General features: G+C 46.5%; 2 protein-coding genes across 21 annotated transcripts in view; one reads left to right on the top strand and one right to left on the bottom strand.

Annotated features, from left to right (window-relative positions):
• LOC120697994 (myosin-11-like) overlaps positions 1 to 9082 on the top strand; it is a 25887-nt gene extending 16805 nt beyond the window's left edge. For 7 of the 20 annotated variants that reach the window (XM_039981411.1, XM_039981405.1, XM_039981413.1 and 4 more), the window contains 21 exons: positions 2771 to 2938; positions 3079 to 3246; positions 3318 to 3485; positions 3579 to 3746; positions 3858 to 4025; positions 4150 to 4314; positions 5075 to 5233; positions 5335 to 5544; positions 5660 to 5769; positions 5843 to 5949; positions 6055 to 6126; positions 6206 to 6400; positions 6553 to 6894; positions 6976 to 7116; positions 7198 to 7268; positions 7360 to 7459; positions 8143 to 8199; positions 8302 to 8358; positions 8438 to 8518; positions 8610 to 8692; positions 8782 to 9082. In XM_039981411.1, coding sequence (XP_039837345.1) covers positions 2771 to 2938; positions 3079 to 3246; positions 3318 to 3485; positions 3579 to 3746; positions 3858 to 4025; positions 4150 to 4314; positions 5075 to 5233; positions 5335 to 5544; positions 5660 to 5769; positions 5843 to 5949; positions 6055 to 6126; positions 6206 to 6400; positions 6553 to 6894; positions 6976 to 7116; positions 7198 to 7268; positions 7360 to 7459; positions 8143 to 8199; positions 8302 to 8358; positions 8438 to 8518; positions 8610 to 8692; positions 8782 to 8899 — 2908 coding nt within the window. In that variant the 3' untranslated portion in view covers positions 8900 to 9082. Of the gene's footprint in view, positions 1 to 2770; positions 2939 to 3078; positions 3247 to 3317; positions 3486 to 3578; positions 3747 to 3857; positions 4026 to 4149; positions 4315 to 5074; positions 5238 to 5334; positions 5545 to 5659; positions 5781 to 5842; positions 5950 to 6054; positions 6127 to 6205; positions 6401 to 6552; positions 6895 to 6975; positions 7121 to 7197; positions 7269 to 7339; positions 7460 to 8142; positions 8200 to 8301; positions 8359 to 8437; positions 8519 to 8609; positions 8693 to 8781 lie in introns of those variants that run through there. The other 13 variants (XR_005684636.1, XM_039981409.1, XM_039981410.1 and 10 more) reach the window with 13 other exon arrangements.
• On the bottom strand, positions 9072 to 12013 carry LOC120697995 (protein phosphatase 2C 50-like). The gene is made up of 4 exons (XM_039981418.1): positions 11355 to 12013; positions 10935 to 11273; positions 10758 to 10863; positions 9072 to 9772 (listed from the first exon to the last, which is right to left on the bottom strand). The coding sequence occupies exons 1-4, from the start codon at positions 11718 to 11720 to the stop codon at positions 9432 to 9434; spliced, it is 1152 nt and encodes a 383-aa protein (XP_039837352.1). The 5' UTR covers positions 11721 to 12013; the 3' UTR covers positions 9072 to 9431.

Here is a 12013-nt window from a genome sequence, read left to right as displayed (position 1 = left end):
ACTCCATTCTGTTGCGGCATGTACGGGGCGCTGTAGTGGCGCTGGATCCCCTCCTCGGCGCAGTATGCAGCGAACTCGGCGACGGTGAACTCGCGCCCGTTGTCCGTGCGCAACGTCCGCAGCTTCTTCCCGCTCTTCTTCTCCGCTGCAGCCTGAAGATGCTTGATTGCATCCGCTGCAGCATCCTTGGTTGTCAGCAGAGCCACCCACATGTACCGCGTGGCGTCGTCGACCAGTAACAGGAAGTAGCGCCTGCCGCCGGGAGTTGCCGGCGCGATCGGCCCGCAGAGGTCGCCGTGGACGAGCTCCAGCAGATCCTGCGCGCGGTACTGGGCTTCACAAGGGAACGGGGCTCGGCGGTGCTTGGTGATGACGCACGTGTCGCAGAACTGGCTGACGTGGCTGATCACCGGCAGCCCACGCGCCATGTCGTCCTTGGACAGCTGACGAAGAGCGTCGAAGTGGAGGTGGCCGTACCGCTCGTGCCAGCGCCAAGCTTCATCATCCTTTCGCGCGGCGAGGTAGAGCAGCGAGGCCGTCTTGATGTGGAGGATGCAGAGCCTGTTGGCGCAGCGGCGAACCTTGACGAGCAGCCGCTTGTGCTGATCCCAGATCCTCAGGACTCCGTGATCAATCATCACCTTGGATCCTCCCTCGTCTAGTTGGTCAAGGCTCTTGATCGAGTTGCGAAGAGCGGGGATGTAGTACACACCATGAAGCACCCGGTGTTCGCCATTCTTCGCCTCGAAGATGATGGAGCCGACGCCGTGGATCTCCTCCTTTGACTCGTCGCCGAATCTCACCGTGCCTCTGGCCGTCGTGTCCAGGTCGGTGAAGAGCTCGCGACGTCTAGTCATATGGTGGGTGGCGCCGCTGTCCAGGTACCAGCCGTCGAGCTTGTCGCCGACGCCGGAGCCGCTGTCGAGGAAGGCGCTGGCTTTCGGCTCGTGGAGGTCGAGGTCGGCGTTCTTGGCGTAGAAGGACGAAGCAGGAACCTTGCCGCTGTACGCCTCCGCGTCCATCTCCAGGAACCCATGCGCGAGGAACAGAGCATGGTCATCCTCTGCTTCCGCCACGTTCGCCGCACCGCCACAATCTCGACCACGATCACGCCGGGGATGGGGGAAATCGCGTGCCCAGTGGCTGGCACCGTTGCAGTTGAGGCAGGTGTCGTCACGGTTCGCCCTGCGTTCACCGCCGGCGGTGCCTGCCTTGTCCCCTCTGCCACGATCCGCGCCGCCACGATCTCTGTCGCGGTCACCGCCCCTGGGCTTGTTCTTCTTGCCTCCGCGGGGACGTCGACGACGATCCTTGGACGGTCCGGCTCCCTCCTCCTTCTTCTTCTCGAAGGCCCGCCACTGCTCGACGGTGTAGAGGAGCTTGCCGGCAGCGGCCTCCGACTCCGGCGCGCGCTCGCGGTCCTGGGCCGCCTTGAGCCGGCCGGTCACGTCCTCGATGGTGAGCTGTCCGAAGTCGAGTAGCGTCTCGATGGAGAGAACAAGCTGCTCGTACTTCTTGGGCACACACCGGAGAAATTTCTCCACAGCGCGCTCTTCGTCGAGGTCGGTGCCGCCGTTGAGGGCCATCTGCTCCATCAGGTTTGTCAGGCGAAGAGCAAAGTCCTCAATTTGCTCACCGGGCTGAAAGGCGAGGCTTTCCCACTCGCCGCAGAGCCGCTGCAGCGTGGCGCGACGGACGCGCTCACCACCGAGACGCCTGGTGGCGATCGCCTCCCAGGCGAGCTTGGCCGTCGGCTTGTTGGCGAGGGCGGCGCCGAGATCTGCCGGCACCGCAGCGCACAAAGCCTCCAAGGCCCGGCGATCATCCTCGTAGATGACGTCGCCGTAGGCAACGGCCTCCCAGAGCCCGTGCGCCTGGAGCTTCACCTTCATGAGAAGGCTCCACTCGTGGTAGTTGGCGCGGGTGAGCATGGGCCACCCGCCGCCGATGTCGCGGTAGACCTGCACCACCGGCGACCGACCACGTCGTCTGTGGCGCCGATCTGGGGACGGAGAGAGGTGTCGACGGTGCTCCGGAGTGTGGAAACGCTCCGACCCATCGACCGCCGGCTTGCCATCCTCGATCTCCTGGCGCAAGGCGACAGCCGCGGCTACGGCGACTTGAGCCGCCTCTGCCGCCTGGGATGCTGCCTGTGCTGCCTGCGCGGCCGCTGCTTCTGCGGCGGCAAGACGGGCCTCCCGTGCCTGGTCCTCACCGTGGCCAGATCCGGAAACGTCCTTGCCCTTCGCTGCTGCGGCGGCGGCGGCGGCGCGCTTGCTGGAGGTGGACATGGCTGTGGCGGCGGCTGAGGGGAAGGGTGTCTAACCTAGGCTCTAGATGCCAATTGATACCCAGGAAACATCTCAATTGCAGCTGAACCCAACGAGGGCAGCTTGGCTTATAGCCGCTTGATTGAAGGATGGCTGCTGCTTATATAGAGCAGAGCCTCTACTAGCATATTCCTTGCATAAAGCAAGATGGTTAGGCTACTTGGGAACCAAGGCATCTCATGATCAACTTGAGAGCCAAGGCACCCCTACTTGATAAAGTAAAAAGTTCATAAAGTAAGATACAAGTGCTAGCTTAACACTAACATACAGGATTGGTCATAGTTTGGTGCGGACGCTATTGTCTACCTTTCTGACGTCTTTCATAATGCAGCATCTGCCTTTCTTCATATCTTTATTTCTACCCTTTTTTTTGAACTGGTCTTTATTTCTACCCTCAATAAACAGTTGGCAGTATTAAAATTTTCGCTCACTGAATACAGGTGTGAGGAAAATGCGACCACAAGGGATGGATTATATGTAGCAGAAAGGAAAGAGCATGATGAAACCAAGCAAGCACTTTCGAAAGCTCAGGAAAGAAATTGGGAATTGCTTAGGAAAGTTGATGATAGCGAGAAAACTATAAACAAGATGCTGGAGAATGCTCAGAGGTTCTTATCATGCTTCTACTATTTGGACAACTGAGCTTTGTTTACTAAAGCATAATGCAATATGTGCGACTTAAGAGAGCTACTCCTGTATTTTTCAACTTTATGAGCTGACACATGTTTCCTTTTCCTCAACGAATTAGACTTGAGAAGCATGCAACAGCAAGGGAATCTTTGCTGCTTAAGACAAAACAAAATCTTGACTGCACAACAAAAGCATTAACTGAAGCTCGAGGGAGAAACCGAGACTTGATGATAAGTTTTGAGGATTCAGCTAAAAAAATCAATATGCTTGAGGATTCAGTTAGCAGGTTAGATTCCATTTGTTAGAAGCATTTATGGTCTGCCATTGCTTGAGGATTTTTTTTCTCTTTGCACATAGACTAGAAGAATGCATAGCAGAGAAAGACTCTTTGTTGGAAGTAGAAAGACAAGAACACCAAACAACTAACGAAGATGTAGCCAATGCCCAAAAAAAGATCAATGAATTAATACACGAGTCACAACAGTTTGAAGAAACAAGAAAACAATTGGAAGATACCATCAAGAGGTTTGATGCTCTATTCAGAGGATACATGACTCAACTTAATTATCAATATCATCATTACACTGTGATAGTGATCTTTCATTGTGATTTCTAAAGGATTGAAGCAGATGCTACTGCCAGAGATGCACTTTTGTTATCAGAAAAACAAGAACATGAGACGACCAAGAAAGTTCTAATTGAAACTCAGTGGAGAAATGAGGAGCTAATCAAGAAAATTCAAGATTATGATAAAAATAACCTTCAGCTTCAGCTAACTGTTGAGAGGTCCATAATCATTCCTTGTTGTCTGCCTAGCAACCTCTAGGGATATGAATTCTATCAGAAGATTATCTGTTATATTTTTTGAATCAACTCCATATTTCTACCTGAGAATAGGCTTCAGGAAAATGCATCTGCTACAGAGGTTTTAATGTTGAGAGAACGAGAACAAAACAATGCAACCATGAAAGCACAAGCTGAAAGTCAAGAAAGAAATTTGCAGTTTCTAAAGAAGCTCGAGGATGTTGACAAAAAAATTGGTCTTCTTCAGGGCAGTGTACAAAGGTACTCTATATGGTTATTGTTTCATTAAGCTATGTTCGGGTCTGTGAATGTTTATTTATAGTTATTGAGTGTGCTTACGTAAATGTAGATGCTACTTGACATAATAAATGTTGATCAATTGCAGACTTGGTGATAATACAGCAAAAGATGCTTTGCTGCTATCTGAGAGACGTGAGAAGGATGCACTGAAGAAAGCACTTACTGAGAGTGAATACAAAAATGAAGAGTTACTGATGAAAACTGATGAAGCCAACAAAAAAGTTGAGCATCTTCAAAACACTATAAATTCGTATGTACCTTCAATAAAGCTTTATGGATATTATATTACAAGTGCATACCTATACTCCCTTCTAAGCATGTGATGTGTTTTTTTTTTTAATTTCAAAAATTAAAACGAAGGTGATATGTTTCAAATGACCACCTCACTTTACTAAAATTTTCAAATTAGCTGGTAAATTATTTTGCATGTACCAAATCCACATTTTTTTGGAATTTCTTCTCATGTTACAAGATCAGTGTTATAAAGCACATGATTCCATACTAAAAAATCACACCGATTTGTCCTCTCGTGCTGTTGACATAGCACCTAGATGTCCCTCTATATTAAATATAGTATCACAATTATATTGCCATGATCAGACGCTCTTATGTCACACTACCTATTTACATGACACTTAGAATGCATCAGGGTCACATGTTCTAAAAAGATATATATGCAAAGCAAGTGAGACATTGATGATGGCAAGTATGTGAGGCATGCATGCAGACTATCTGGGTATCGAAAGCCTATCAAAGTTGAAAGAATGATAACAGCAGAAAATAAAAATAGAAGTGCATTTATGAGTTTCTAAGATAGATTGGAACTTCTCATCAATCTATGGCTATGTGGCATGCATCCCACAACACCTTGGTTTTATGCATTCCCCCTTTTTATGCTTAACCCTTATAATATTTCCTGTTGTGCATTATTACTAATCAACATCATGAAGTTGCATTCGGTCAAAACAAACATTATGAAGTTGCAGCTGTTGTTTATGCCCCCAAAACAGGCTTAAGGAGGATATGGCAGCTTCATTGGAAGCTGAAAGACAAGAAAACGAAACAATCAGGAGGTCCCTTGTTGAAGCTCAGGAGAGAAATGATGTGTTATTTAAGAAAGTTAGGGATAGTGAATACAGAGCCCACCAGCTTCAAGATACTGTGCAGAAGTTGGTATCTTAATTTACTTTTATTTAATTATCAACTACAGTGCCGTCAAATTATCGATGATTCTATCATCCTTTTGGAGACTAACGTCTTTACAAATCAGGCTTCAAGTAGATGCCATATCAAGATTGTCTAACTTTGCAATGGAGAAACAAGAAGGCGATGTTGTCAAAAACGTACATATTGAGGCTCATGGAAGAAATGAAAATCTAATAAGAAGAAATGAAGACCTCCTAAAAAGAAATGATGACTTGGTCAAGAAGATTGAAGATTCTACTATACTTGTTACTCAGCTTCGCGAGAACCTAGAAAGGTAGCTTACCCTCAAAATAACTTTCTTCCCTATGGCAATTCGTTTCATTTGGCTACATCTTGCTTGTCTTTATGCGACCAATTTTTTATGGTTTCCTTTCTCTCCACGAATATAGGTTAGAAGGCAAAGCTGCCAACTTAGAGTCCGAAAATCAAGCACTTCGTCAACAAGCAATTACAACTCCTCCATCTACAGCCAAGTCTCAAGCTGCATGCTCTAAAATCAGTATGATCCATGTAATATATCTTCAGTAGAGCTCAATTTCAATTGTTGATGATATTCTAATCTGAGCTGGTAGATGAATTTCAACAGAGATGTCCAGAAAATGGTCATATTTTAAATGGCAACGCAGCATATGCTGAAATGAAGTCCTCACTTGGTCCAACAGAAACAAGAGCCTCAATGGTAGTTTAACCAAGTGTGTCATTCTTTTCTCAAACAGGGCTGCATGTCATTCGATTTGTCATATAAATTTATTTAGCTCTTGCACATTTTATTTAAAAAATGCAGGGTAGTTCCCCTGATTTGATTAGCCACAAGGATTATGAAAATGGGCAAAGGTTACTTAATGAAGTATATCAGGTGTGAGTTTGTTATTCTCTTCTTGTTAAATTTATTATAAACCTATAGCTTTGAATGGTAATATTGTTTATTTTGGTAGCCTTTTCAGCACCAGCAACCCCTGAATCATCAGCAGTTATTGCTGAAATACATTACCCAGTATCTTGGATTTTCTGGCAGTAAACCAATTGCTGCTCCTCTTATATACTATTGTCTTCTTCATTGGAGATCTTTTGAAGAAGCAAAGACAGGTGTCTTTGACAGTATTATACAAGTTGTAAACTCAGCAACTGAGGTTTGTAGCACTTCTCTTGATTTTTCTTAAGCTCCTTATAATGTAGCGGTACTCCAGTAGCTCATAATCCACAACTTGTAATTCTATATGATACAGCTTTATGCATTGAATTTTCCAGTACATGTAATATTAATCAATGTTCTTACTTCAAGGCTCGACATGATACAAGGGGCTTGGCCTATTGGTTATCCAACTTGTCCACATTATCAGTCCTACTGCAACGCTCATTCAAAGTTTCCAGGACAACAGTCTCAACTCCACATAGGCGAAGATTTTCCTGCGAGAGGATTTTTCAAGCCAATCAAACTTCAAACAGTGGACTTGCTTATTTCAGTGCTCAAATCGATGGAGCTATTGGGTTTCACCAAATTGAAGCAAAATATCCAGCTTTGCTTTTCAAGCAGCAGCTAGTGGATCAGATTGAAAAGGTGTACGGAATGATAAGCGATAGAATGAAGAAGGAGCTAAACCCATTACTTGAGTTGTGTATCCAGGTACCACGCTTCTTGACCAAAGGAATCATCCATTATGAAAACTCTATCCGTTGAAAATCTGGGGAATTTCTAAATATTTAGGATCCAAGAACTTCTTACTCGACTCAAGCAAAGGCCTCGCTGTCTCCTGCTAGTGGTTTTGGCCAACAGGAACAACTCATGCATTGGCTGAGCATCGTGAAAATCTTCAACAACTATCTGCATGTTCTCAGAGCCAATCATGTAGGTGCTGAACGAACACAATCATCAATGCGTTATCCATTTGTAGTATTATAAAAACATCATAATGTGCTCATTTTGTAGGTTCCCACAATTTTGGTCCAAAAATTGCTTACCCAGATATTTTCTATGGTCAATGTACAATTATTTAACAGGTAATTTCGTTTTGGCCGTCCTATCATATTATCTTGTTAGAAGTGAACAGCTCACTTTAATTCATGTTCAGTCTTCTTTATCTGAAAACAGGCTCCTCTTGCGGCGTGAGTGTTGTTCCTATAGCAACGGGCAATACATCAAAGATGGGCTAACTCAACTAAAACATTGGTGCAATGACGTCAGTCGAGAGGTGGTTCGCTAATCTATTATTCTGTTGTACTAGGATACATCTTCAATAGTACAAAGAAAAAACGGGCGGTGGGGAAAGGCTGCTCTATGGTATTGTAATAAAACGAAGCTATCGATCAGAACCCCAGCTTCACCCTTTATAGGGCTGCGACCTCTGCCACTACCCCTCTAGGACCGCAATATCACCATAGGCCGGCGCTCTGCCACTTTTTTTTTTGGGGGGTGGGGTGGGGTGGGGGGGGGGTGATTGCTAGCAAGGGACCCTTTTTTTTGTGCCATCAGGGTTTAAACCCCCTCCCACAGGGAGCTAACCCTTACGCTATGAAAGCATTGACATCTTCAAGAGTAAATTACAGAATAGCACTGGTTTGCTGTTCTTAATGGTTAACAAAACCCAGTCTTTAAAACGTTACACCCCAAGCTAAGAAGATGGAGTGATGGACCCTTTTGCAGTGCTGTGATATCCTCGCCCCTCTCCACTTCTCTTCTATTTCATTAAGATGAGGTTTCAAATTTCATGAAACATTAGGGCTACAAATCTGGCATTTATGTGACAACCCAGGATATGTCGGTTTTTTAAACTAGCACCATAGAACTAGAGTTTTTCTGTAACTTGCTCACTTTTACATGCCATTTTTTAAAATAAAAATTAACTTCTGCAAATTTATGGTTCGTATTGACCAGTTTGCAGATTCCGCATGGGCAGCACTGAGGCATATAAGACAAGCTGTTGACTTTGTGGTTTGTATCATTTTCCCTTAACAAGAAAACCTCTGTGACTCTTGAACACAGTCTGAAATTTACCTTCTCTCAAATATTCTCCCTACCCCTTTCATTCATCAGGTAATTTCTCTAAAGCCAATAAGGACATGGGATGAGATACGCAATGATATTTGCCCGGTAAGTGTACGCTTCGCCAAGAATCTTGGGTCATTTTGGGTTGGCACTGTATTCCGCACTGATTTAGCTATTTGTTCAGGATCTCAGTTTGCAGCAGCTAGAGAGGATAGTTGGTATGTATTGGGACGATGTCAATGGAACGAATGTAACATCAGCTGAGGCAAGAAGATAGGCTTCAGTCCTCTAGTCTTATATGTTGTTTTGGTTTGAAATTCCAGTGACCTTAGTTTAATTCTGTTACTTTTTTGTAGTTCATATCAAGCATGAGAGCTACAATGCGTGAGGAATCAAATAGCGTCTCCAGCTTTTCAGTTCTTCTGGATGATGATTCCAGGTCTGTTCCCTGAATTTACAGGCTATAGACTTCCTGGCCCCCAAATGCTATTTGCTCGGCTACACTCAATGTTTCATTTCTCTTGGCAGCATACCCTTTTCACTTGAAGACATTGCCAAGTCCATGCCAAACATTGAGGACACGTCAGTTAATGACCTGCTACCTTTTATCCGCGAGAACCAGAGCTTTACCTTTATATTGCAGTAGAGATAATGCGTAGTGATTCTCATAGCCTCCCAATTTGTACGAGATTACAAGCTTGAAAAATTCTTTTCTTTTTTCTTATCTGATTGACTTGTTAAGAAAAATGTGTTTCCTCTGCTCGTCCTTTCCTTCCACTCTGCGGGTACACAACACAGGACTTGCAATACAAATCTTCTTTTGATACAACTGATTGGGTTGGCCTTGAATCATAAAGGTAACAGTATGTTAATTTCAGTGACTGTCTCAGCCGCTTGGCTCTTTACAGGTTCGACTATCATACAGCATTACAAGGGGTATACTAAGTGCCAGGGCTCAAGGTAGAAGATGACTTCAGGTCATTTTAGCCACCAGAATCCAACGTGGGGGTAACATCATGCTCCCCTAGATGGACAATGCATCTAGCATATACATGTACAATTCTTGAGGCCCAACGGAAAAAAAAACTGTGGGTCAAGTCTCAGGCGAACGACCAACTAGCAGTATGAACTCTTTTAGACATATCATGGTCAGCTACTCCCGATGAATCCAGCTCATGTTATGAGTTGTTCTTAAGCTTCTTTCGAGGCTTCAAGTCGACCACAATGACAGTGACATTGTCCTCTGTTCCCTTCTTCAATGCGAGCCTCATAAGATAATCAGCAGCGGATTGCGCAGCAGGATCAGTGGATTCATCACCTTCGTCACACAACGATGTTGTAACGCCATTGTTCTTGTGCCACAACTGGATTTGTCGCCGTGCAACTTTGCATGCCTCTTCATTTGATACAACATCCCACAGTCCATCACTTGCAAGAATGAGACAGTCGTCATCTTTCGCCCTAGGAATGACTGTAACTTCTGGTTTTGAAATGACAAACGGTTTCAAATATCGATCCCCTGCAACAAGTGTTTCCAAGTTCAAGTTAGAAGGTAACACAAAAATTGGACATTGAGTGCTATCCAACGCACAGAGAATCAGCTGAACTGTTGGTTCAACTAAATTTTCAGGTGAAATTGGAGGAACAATATTGTCCAAATGTTGAACGCAATAGTGAAGTTGATTTGAGTAGGGCAAGAATTGTGAACAAGTCCAACCAAGACCCATTGTTAGGCATGGTCCAAGCTGCAGCCACTTGCATGAATCATGACATAAGGTACCTTTGTGGAGTCGATAAAAGGTGGATTTTCTACTTTGGAGAAGTAACTGTTTTTCCTAATCACATCTGCAGTCTGAGTTCTATCATAGAAATATATAGAACTTTGCATGTTTGCCCCTGGTTTTAGTCTTCCAGTTGCAAGAATGCCCCTGTTTTATTGCAATTTTCCCAAATATATATAAGGCCGTTTTACAACTTCATTGATAGCAATTAGAGCCAATATCCAGGCAGTCAAATTCCAGAACATGATTTCATAAGGGTATTAAGTCTAACATGATTCCTATCTCACATAGAGACAAGTTATTCCAACCCAAATTGCTGATCCAGTAAGCATTTATTTTTAGTAGGAAACAACTATATCATGTTAAGTGTAAACAAGGGCACAAAGAAATTTCTTATCTGCTCATCACACAAACATAGCATGTAGCAAAAATCACCACTAGCGCAATACAGTATCTTTCAACAAAATGGCTAGAGTAAAATTTGCCTAGGTCTCCATTTGATTCATCAACATGCTTGTCTAACATAAACAACACCTCAGGAAGTTACAAGATCACATATAACAAAATTAATCCCAACATAGAGTTGATCCCTACAAAGTCATATTTCACCTAATTAAATACTCTTAATCATGCAGCAGAAGCTTTGCAAATTCTCATGTTGCAAAAACCATAAAGGGAACACGTTCTTCTACCTAAATCAAGCACATGAATAAATATTCATACCTATTGATCGCGACATAGCAAGTATACCGGACACACGGTAACCATTCCATTGGATGACCTTGCCTCCCAGGGCCTCGACCCTCGCTCGCTCATCCTTCCTGTCAGGCTGAAACAACAAGTGTCAGGCACAAGAACTCCGGATGGATCTCGGCTCCAACACACAAAATAATAACTCACCTTGTGATCAATGGACAACGCCACTGGCTCCTTCCCTCGGCAGAGCACAACCCGTGAATCTCCACAGTTTGCAACCACCAAATGAGATGAGCACACGACCACGACAACCGCCGTGGAGCCCACGTTCTCCGGGGCAACCTGCCTGGACTCCTGTACACCGCCGACGAGCCTGCTCACCCGCCCTGACACCTCGTCATCTACTCTCTGGAAACATTTGCTGAACAGCTCGTCCCAGTGCTCCTTCATGTCCACCACGCCCACCTCCCCCAAATCCTTGCCGAGCCGGCTCAGCTCCTGGCTCAAGAGCACCTGGAGCCTTTCCCGGCAGTAGTTCGCCACCTGCACAGCAACACGAAGCGACGAATTGTCAAATCATGGGGCGCAGGCTGCAGGCAAGCAGCGGCGTCGAAGCCCGCGTACCTCGGCGCCGCCGTGGCCGTCGAAGACGCCGAACAGGTGCGCGGGCAGCCGGAGCTCGTCGGCGTCGAGTCCCAGCCCGTCGAGGTCCCGGAGGCTGGCGAGCAGGCGCACCGGCACGTGCGCGAACCGCGGCGCCGCCGCGCAGGCGTCCTCCATCTCGGCGCTGCGGCCGCGCGTGGACGCGCAGCCCCAGACCGGCGCGCAGTCCATGAGGTACACGCTCCTCTTGCCGCCCGCGAGCCCGGCCTTGCCCTCGGCCCCGCCGCCGCAGCCACCGGCGGCGAGATCCAGCTTCTCGATCCCCGCGCATTCCGCCGCGGCGCACGCCGCCTCGTCCTCCACGCAGATCGCCGCCGCCGCCGCCATCGCAAAATCACAGCGAAATAGGGAAAGAAAAAAACTCCCCCTCCCCCCGAACCGCGCTTCCCCCCGCCCACCGCGGCGCCGAAGAACCACCACCGCGAAGAGATAGAAGAGTTCCAGACACCACGCCGCCCCCCCCCAATACACGAGCAGCAGGAGCAAGTGGCGGAGGCGAGTAGCAAGCAAGGGTACGGCTATAGCCTCGGTGAGGTGGGGTGGGGTGGGTGGAGAGGAGGCGAAGGGTGGGAGTGGAATGGAACGGTGGTGTGCGCGCGCGCGTGGGGGAAGAGAGGGGA

The sequence above is a fragment of the Panicum virgatum genome, chromosome 3K (assembly GCF_016808335.1).
Source record: "Panicum virgatum strain AP13 chromosome 3K, P.virgatum_v5, whole genome shotgun sequence".
Classification (NCBI taxonomy): Eukaryota; Viridiplantae; Streptophyta; class Magnoliopsida; order Poales; family Poaceae; genus Panicum; species Panicum virgatum.
This window is presented reverse-complemented; position numbering and strand designations above follow the sequence as displayed.